Below are 8512 nucleotides of genomic sequence, written 5' to 3' on the forward strand. Positions count from 1 at the left end.
TTCTTACGCAGTTCAAGAGGCAAACATCTGTCTCTGGGATCACTGCCAAAAGGAAGGTGCAGCCCCCCTCCCTGTCCCTGTCCTGTAGGTCCCAGTGGGGAGAAGCACCAGGTATTCACTCAACAAATATTTTTGTGGACCTATTATGTGCCAGGCACTGCTTTATCTGAATTAATCACTCCATCCATCCCTCCCTCCCTCCCTCCCTCCCTCCCTCTCTTCATCCCTTCGTTCATTCATCCAACCATCCCTCCATCAATCTATCCACCCTTCATATGGTGAGTGATCTCGGATGCTGCAGCCATCTCGAGGATCCTGCATGTCAGCACTGAGCACCTCTGTATATGTATGAGCAGTGCATTTTGAGAGTTATCAACAGAATGCAGAACCTCGTCCTTGCCTTTATAAAAAAGTCGGTGCAAATGTATGGGAAGTTTAACATTGCCGCACAGCCTATGGAAAGGCAGGTGGGAGTAACTGCTGCATGAGTGACGGGGTGACAGGAGGCAGAGGTGCAGGGTCCTGCCCAGAGGAGAGGGCGGAGCTGAGCTCTGAGGATGAGCAGGATTTAGGGTCGGGGGGAGGGCACAGACCGATGCCTGGGGTCAGGAAGTGCCCTTAAGGCACCAGTTGGCTGGGCTGAAAAGGTCGTTGCTTTTGGCGGTGCAGTGGGGGAGAAAAGACCAGAAAGGCATCAGCCTGAGATGGAGGGGGGCTGTCAGGTCAGGCGGGGGGATTTGAGAGTGTCTTTCTCAGGTCAGAACTGAGGCTTCCTGACCTTCAGATAATCTCACATTAAGGCCCTGCCAATTAACTTTTCTCTTTGTTAACACCCAGAAGCATCTGTAGTCACAGAAACATAGTTTGGCTTCTTTTAAAAGGCTGTCTAGCACAATTAGAGGATTTCCTGATCTCCCAGGGGCAAGGACTGTGGGTTTATCCTTCCCTGTATCTCCAGCATCTCTAGGAAAATGCTCAACCTGGGCTTGTCTAAGGGGAGGGAAGGGGGGAGGGAAGTGGGTTCAAAGCGAAGTTCATGGTAAAGGACTCTTTTCAAGTGAGCTGCTCTGTAATAATGCGCACAGGGCAATTACATTCTGTTGTGCAGTTATTAAATTGGGGAGGAAACAAATATAATAAAATGTAGACATTTGTAAGGAGGTTAAAAATAGAGTGGAGGATGAAAATAAAATCGATAACCTCAGGTTTCCCGGAGCCTGCCTGAAAAGACGTTCTGGAAGAGCTGAGGGTAAATTTGTGCTGAGAAAATAATACCAGGGATGGGATGAAGGCTGCGAGGAACCAAAGGGGCAAAGGGAACGCTGCCTTCCCAGAGCTGCCAGCCCGTTTCAGGTGCGCAGCCTAGTAAGGAGGTGGTCAAGAGTCTGGGAGCGTGGGTTCGAGTCCTGACTTCACCTCTCCCAGCAACTGACACGCCTTCATTCTCTGCGGGTAAGACTAGGGTAAACGACCGGAGCCACCCGTCACAAGCACGCCCGAGGATCACAGAGGCCCTATGGGTAAAGTGCTTAGTACAGGAGATGCCCGGTGTGAGTGTTCCATAAACGTTAGCTATTCCAAGTTTTAACTTGCTTTTATGGTACCAGTTCTTAAAGGAATTGGAAGCAGCCAGTGGAAAAGCTCCGTTAGATAAAAAGAGGCGAGCAAGAGGGCCCTGCCCTTGACAGATTAGATGTCCGTGGAAAAGGAGACCAGAAGGAAAGGGAGGAACCCCTAGAAAGAGGTTATAAAATGTACGTAGGAGGGTCCCTCCATTTAAAAGAAAAAAAAAAAAATCTCTGCGTAGATGCCCAATACACAGGTCTAATGAAAGTAGTAGATAATAAGTCCTAACACACGTCTTCAAACCGGATCTGAAATAAAACCTAGCAAAGCCAAGGTGGGGTTTGGACCGGAGGATAGAGAAGGTAGGGAGTGGTGGAGGCAGGTGGCCCATTGCTTTCGGGGAGCCGCGCTGTTAAGCTACGGAGAGACGCAGCGATGGGAAAGGCGAACGCCTCTGCTATTCTTGACCCGTTGCAGACACCGTACCCAGCTTCCGCTGGGGGCGGGCTTAACTGCCCGGAAACGGGAGTCTCTTTCTCTTCCGTTCTCCTCGCTTCTGGCTGCTCACGGTGAGTGTTTCTCGGGCCCTACGTGGGGCGTGGGGGGTAATCCGTGGTAATCTACGGCCGGGTGACGTCTGGGGACCCCGGGCCTGGATCAGAGGTGCGGGGGGAGGAGAATGGAGTGCGATGGGGCCGGCATTTCGGGGGTGCGGGGAGGGGAAGCGGGGTAGCCGCTGGCCCCCGCATCCCATGGACGCTGATGCTCGTTTTCCCGCAGGTCCTGCCCCGCGCTCTCCGCGCCTCGTCGCTATGGTGAGTACGACCCCTGCCTGGGGCCTTTCCGGGGTTGGCGGGCGAGGGGCGAGGGCAGGGGTGCCTGTGCGAGGGGTCGGCTGGTAGGCCCGACCATCCCAGAAAAGCGTGTCTCTGCAGTTGCTTATTTTTGCTTTGTGTTGCAGCCTCGCAAAATTGAGGAAATCAAGGACTTTCTGCTCACAGCCAGACGAAAGGACGCCAAATGTAAGTGAGCGTCTAGACGAGCGAGTGGAAAGGGTCGCGTTGGCGCGGAGCCGCCCCTGCACGGGCGCTGGGCCGGGCGGCTGCTTAAGCCTGTGCGTGCTGTCGGGGAGCAGTGGTTTTAGCAGGTCTCGCGTAAGAAAAGCTGGTTGGCCAGTGTGTTCTGTTCTTCAGCTAACTGTGAACGTTTAAGAAACGTTCTAAGGTGTTTTGTTCGTGTGTGTCTTCTTGTGTATGGTAGGTGCTCAGAACGGCATCCTTACTGGGTGAAAATCTGGAAATGCGCGTTTCATGAACTCCGACTTAGTGCTGCGTGTTAGGCTCTGGGCTGAGGACAGGCCCTGCTCCCAAGGAACTAAGTTCCCTTCTACGCGTGTTAGTGTCCTAGCCTGTAAACGAAGGGGAAAGTAATTGATGCATCAAAAACATAAAACAGCGAGTTTTTGATGGACGTGTGCTCAGTGAGTGTTTTTTGAATAAACTTAAAATTTTTTCTTTATAGTTTTAATTGTAAAATAAACATAAAATGTTTTTGGTGTGCAGTTTATTGGCTTTGAGTGTGTTCACATTATAGTGCGACCATCCTTTTCCAGAAATTTTTATCTTGCAAAACTGAAACTGTGACCTATTAAACAATAGGTCTCCATTCTCCCCCTCCAAGCCCCGGCCACCGCCATTCTACTTTGTCTCTATCAGTTTGACTCTTCTAGGTGTCTCATGTAAGTGAAATCATCTGGTGTTTGTCCTTTCATGACTGGCTTACTTCATTTAGTATGATATCTTCAGAATTCATCCATGTTGGAGAGTTTGTCAGGATTTCCTCCTTAAGACTAAATAACCCATTGTGTGTACGTGCCACATTTTGTTTATCCATCCGTCCGTGGACATTTGGGGGGTTTCTGCCTTTGGCTCTTGTGAATAATGTTGCTGTGAACGTTGTACAAATATCTCTTGTTGCTGCTTTCTGTACTTTTGAGTATATTCCTGTAAGTAGAATTGCTGCATCATATGATGTTGAATAAACATTTTTAAGAGATGCATCTGCCTTATCTTGTGAGGTTTCAGTTTATAGATGTACAGCAGCTACTAGGGACGACGCAATATACTTAGCTTTGGGGGGAATGTTAAGATAGCAAAATAGGTTGGTTTGAGTAAATATCCATGTGCCTGATTTATTAAAACATGAGCCAAGGCAGCCAGTGCCTTCGACAGGGCCACAGAGCTTCTGCTTCCTGTGACATGTCCTACCCCTTTAGCAGTTATTGGCAGAGATGGAGCTATGGGTTGTGAGTCCAAGTTAACTGTGCTGTAGAAGTCTGAACGAGGAACTTACAGGTGCCTGACATGAGTAACCTGGGAAGCGGATGTCTTCCAGCCGTCAGAATAGGTGCCGGCCTCATAAAAATGCATTGACGCTTGTACATAACGAGACTGTTTGCTAAATTTCAAACCTTGCGCTGTTGAATTTTGAGCACACTTGGGGCTTTTTATTGGCTGAGCTGTGTTCCTGAGATAGAATTTTAAAGCAATAAAGAGCCCAGAGAATGTGTTCTGCTCAGATTTGAGGAAAAGCTTCAGTACATGCTCATTATGTCGGGGGGCGGTCCTGAAGGAAGAGCCTTAGCATCGCCCCCGATGGCATCTCATATGCAGAGTTATTTCTAGAAGGGTGATGGAAAGTTCTTGATCTCAGCAGATAATCCATCTCCTTACTTTATGAACTACTTTCATCCCTTAAAAAAATAATAATAATAAGATGGACACAGGATGTTCTAGGATGTGTTCAGTGTACCAGATACTACCTGTGTTTTAAATATAAACATTAAGCTCCAGGTTCTTGAGTATTAATGTAAGGGAAATGAAGATTTCTGACATTATTTTTAAATACTGAGCTCAGAGGAGGGCGGGGGCGTCTTGTTTTCTGTTTCAACAGAGGGACAGTGGAGGGAGGCAAGCACAGCTGTCACATGTGCCACTTCCTGCAGAACTATAAAGCAGGTGGACTGTGCGCCCTCTCTTTTCTGTGATACAATTTAATTGTTAATTCTGGTCTCTGATAGCGGTCAAGATCAAGAAAAATAAGGATAATGTGAAGTTTAAAGTTCGATGTAGCAGGTACCTTTACACCTTGGTCATCACAGACAAAGAGAAGGCAGAGAAGCTGAAGCAGTCCCTGCCCCCAGGTGAGTAAGGCAGAAACCCCCGGGGAGGGGCAACAACCTGGAATGTGGAGGGTCCCTGTGTCACCATCTTGTTTCTTGACTTGTCCCCAGAATGAGGAAAGTCCATTCTGTGGTTTGTCTCAGTATCTGCTCTTGCTGTGGGTGTAGTGCAAGGAATATGGGTGGTTCTCAGAGGTTAGATCCCATACCAGACATCGCTTCCGTGGCCACAGGAAAGTTTGTTTCACCCCCTTCAGTGCTTTCCTAATGCAGCATCATAACAGCTGATGCTTACTCTGTGTCACTCATTTCACCCTCACCACAGCCCTACAAGGTAGGTAGGTGCTGGTATATTGATGACCCCCATTTTTATAGGTTGAGAGACTTATTAAATACAACAGGCCATGAGCATAGGTTAGTTAAGCATAGGGGCCTGTCCTGGTGGTGGAAGGCTCAAAAGGGCAACTGGGAGGAAACTGCCCCAGGAGCCCAGAGGGGTTTCTAAAGGCTGCTTCTTCACAGTGAGAAGTCAGCCAGCACCACTTGCCTTTGTAAGACTAACCGGAACATCTTTAGAAAGGCTGAGAGAGGGAACGTTTTTATTATCAAACACTAACTGTTAATGTTTTAAGCAAAACCGTCCTGGTGGGCTTAATTTCTGAGCTTTGCGAGCCCTCTTTAGCTTAAGTACAAAACCCAGACAAGCAGTAGTAACTCAAATAAAATGAGTAATCTTCTGAATGGCTTACTTTTGGTGTCTCTTTTCCTCTAGGTTTGGCGGTGAAGGAGCTGAAATGAATCACGCACACTGATTTGAACTGTATTAAAATTTTTTAAATTCTCACAATGGCCTTTGTCTTTGAGGATGAGGGGTGTGGGTGTTACTTGGAATGGCTTCTGGTGGGAATAGGATGGGGGCCCTGGTTGCTACCTTGTTGCATCCCTAATCTTGGGCTGTCATCCCAGTGGACAAATAAAGCCATGTTTTTTTTTTTTAAGCCTAAGTTTGAAAATAAGTAGATGGAAATAGGCAGTTAAAAGAGCCAATTATTGGTGGAAGTGAAGCCAGTCTGCACTCATGGGATGTAAAAGTCATTTAGGTAAAGTGAGCTCCCTGGTCGTGAAAATGATGGTTAAAAGGAGGAGTTGATTAGCCTTCTTGGAAATGGCAGTAAATAAAGCCGTCTCTTCCTCAGGAGGTGGTGGAGCTTTTGTGTCTGCCATGTTGAAATATTTCTTGATGCGGAGGTGGATGTGTGATTCCCTCCCCTCCCTCGACTAAGACACTTGTGTTCTCAGGCACAGGAGTGAAAATTCACTCCTGTGTGTTTCCTAAGTGCTACTCAAGGTTAAGTGGAGCTCGGGAGTGGTACTTGGTGCCGTGAGCTGAACGCAGATGAGAGGACAGTTTAGATGAGGGGCTGTGAGAAGGAGCCTATGAGCTAAGCATGGAGATGAGTGGATGTTAGCCCAGCGAAAGGAGCCCCTGAAACCCAAAGACCAGTCTGAAATCCAGTTGACTATTAAAGGGAGGAGCCAGAGATCTGACCCCGGACCTTGAGGCAGTGCAGTGGTGGGTGTGAGGATAGGACACGCTGCTCAGACAGGTGCGTGAAGGCCCGAATCCCAACTCCCAGCCAGGCCTGGCTCCTTGGGGATTCAGTCCTGCTTCTACTACTTGCTGACTTGAATGATCTTGAGAAACTACCTTAGCTTCCCCTGCGCCAGTTACCAATCCCGGGGAGGACTCCAAACAGGAAACAGTCAAACACAGATAGGGCAATACTTAGAAGGCAAAATCGCTTTCAGCAGTGGGCCTTGGTCCCCTGTGGCCAGCGAGTGTCTGCACAGTGGCAGGGCAGTTCGCTTACATGCACCCCTCCTGCCTCATGGAAGGACCCCCATCCTTTCCCCACAGAGAGCAGTATGGAGGGCCAAGTGTTTTAGGAGGCGCACATTTTTAAGCAGGGAAAGTAATTCATTGAGCTTGAAATAAGGAAACTTCCCACACAGGTCCTGTGGGCTCATTACCCTTTGGCCAGGAAGTATTCCCCAGCCCGAGGACCAGTCTCAGGCAGCTGAGTGAGGGTCGCCAGGGTGCTTTTTCCAGCACTCAGTTCCCAGCAGGTTATGGCAAGTACCCACTGCAGTGGTTTCAGAGCCCAGTGAGCTACGATCGAGGTTAGGGTCTTTCTTGGCACGGATGTGCGGGTGCACCACGAGGTGGCACCAAACTACGGCAGATGAGCGCCAGCAGCCCGGGAAGGGCTGGCCGTGGTTTACACTGAGATCTACGCCCAAGTAGCCAAGTGCCTGAGATGGTTTGTAGGCTTTTTTATGTAAGAATTCGAGGCATGTGAGGTCCTTTTTCAGTCTAGTCCTGAGGAGTTCGGGTTTTGTTTCCTCCGGCACAAGGGTCTTTGGGCGCTCAGTGGTTGACAGACCCAGATGGGGCGCCTTCAGCGGCTTCCAGTCTTGCCCGCCCTTTCATTGGTCCAGCTTCCCAGGAAGAGGGCGGGTTTACCATTTGGGCTCCCTTTGTCCCAGCACATTTTGCAGAGACCAACCCCAGTTCCTAGGATACAAATCCCGCAGGCATTTGTCTAGAGAAGGCATCCTTTCATGCTGTGGTTCTCAGCCCCGGCCTGTGCCTGCCAGTCATTTAGGGTACTTTTTAAAAGTTCGCTGAGGCCAGGTCTGATTCCAGAGATTCTGCGTAAGTTGGTTTGATGCATTGGTATGTGTTCAAGCTCTCTGGTGCCCACGGCCGACACTGCCTCTCTGAGGTCAGCCGGTCAGCTTGGGTGAAATGCTTCCCGCCACGCCAGATGAATGGGGAGCTGCGTAGGCAAGAGGGCTGTTCGACCCCCTTAACAAGGCCCTGGGAGGTCTCAACGTTTCTCTTCCGCTTCTCTGCTTCTCTGGCGTCCCGTCTAGGTCAGCAGGCCTCCGGGGAAGCAGCTAGAAAGGTCACTGTCTAGCTGGATGCAGACCGGCCCAGCAGGTTTGTGTGTTCCAGGCTGTACCCCGAGGCTGCGGTGATGGCCCTGAGGGTGGGCTTGTGCAGTCAGCGTCTCGACCCGTTCTGTCTCTGGGCCCAGCCCCGGCTCCAGCAAAGTCGATGTTCAGGGTACACTCCATGCCCTCGCCCTCCCTTCTCCCCTGAGGCACTTGCAGTTTGCAGTAGTGACTAATCTTCCTAGAGGAATGCCAAATCCTCCTAACTTCCGGGTCATTGTGGCAGGGCTCAGCAGCTGCAGCCAGAGCTGTTGACAAAGGGCGGGGTGGGGGGGGGGCGGCACGTGTATGTGGTACCAGGCAGTGCCTATCCCAGAAGTCCGGGGCTGCATGGGGGCTGCGTGATCATGCAGGTTATCAGTGCCCCAGAGGGCACTACGAAGCCGCTTCAGTTCCGTCTTCCTCAGCTACCAGCACGGCCGGTCCGAGACCAAGACCCTGACCAGGGTCTCTGGGGCCATGTGTGGTCTGGCCCGGGCCCACCTTGACAACTTCTTTCTCTTTTTAAAAATACCTTTATTTTGGGAAATTCCCTGGCAGTCCAGTGGTTAGGACTCGGAGCTTTCACTGCCAGGGGCCGGGTTCGATCCCTAGCTGGAGAACTAAAAAAATATATATATATAAATTTTATATATATATATATTTCTTTTTAAGTAAGGCTGAGGTATAATTTACAGTGAAATTCACCCTTCTTGGTATGCAGTTCTCTGTACTTTGACAAATGTATACAGTTGTGTAACCAACCCT

At 49.7% G+C, this 8512-nt stretch overlaps 1 protein-coding gene across 2 annotated transcripts; it reads left to right on the top strand.

The window, feature by feature from the left end:
- Window positions 1-2028: 2028 nt before the first annotated feature.
- Window positions 2029-5594, top strand: RPL38 (ribosomal protein L38). Of its 2 annotated transcripts, none has more exons than XM_081218908.1 (5): window positions 2029-2135; window positions 2347-2381; window positions 2528-2588; window positions 4646-4768; window positions 5520-5594. In XM_081218908.1, exons 2-5 carry the CDS (start codon window positions 2379-2381, stop codon window positions 5543-5545), a joined length of 213 nt encoding a protein of 70 aa, XP_081075034.1. In that variant the 5' UTR covers window positions 2029-2135; window positions 2347-2378; the 3' UTR covers window positions 5546-5594. The 2 variants fall into 2 exon arrangements, with proteins under 2 accessions (XP_081075034.1, XP_081075035.1); XM_081218909.1 differs by lacking the exon at window positions 2029-2135 and adding an exon at window positions 2144-2229.
- The last annotated feature ends 2918 nt before the right edge of the window (window positions 5595-8512 follow it).

The sequence above is a fragment of the Mesoplodon bidens genome, assembly GCF_964165515.1.
Source record: "Mesoplodon bidens genome assembly, chromosome: 19".
Classification (NCBI taxonomy): domain Eukaryota; kingdom Metazoa; phylum Chordata; class Mammalia; order Artiodactyla; family Ziphiidae; genus Mesoplodon; species Mesoplodon bidens.

What these genes read in the sequence shown, in the direction of transcription:
- RPL38 (XM_081218908.1), top strand. An exon ending in CAGACGAAAGGACGCCAAAT is followed by an intron (nt 2,589 to 4,645) that starts GTAAGTGAGCGT and finishes GGTCTCTGATAG; the next exon opens with CGGTCAAGATCAAGAAAAAT. An exon ending in GAAGCAGTCCCTGCCCCCAG is followed by an intron (nt 4,769 to 5,519) that starts GTGAGTAAGGCA and finishes CTTTTCCTCTAG; the next exon opens with GTTTGGCGGTGAAGGAGCTG.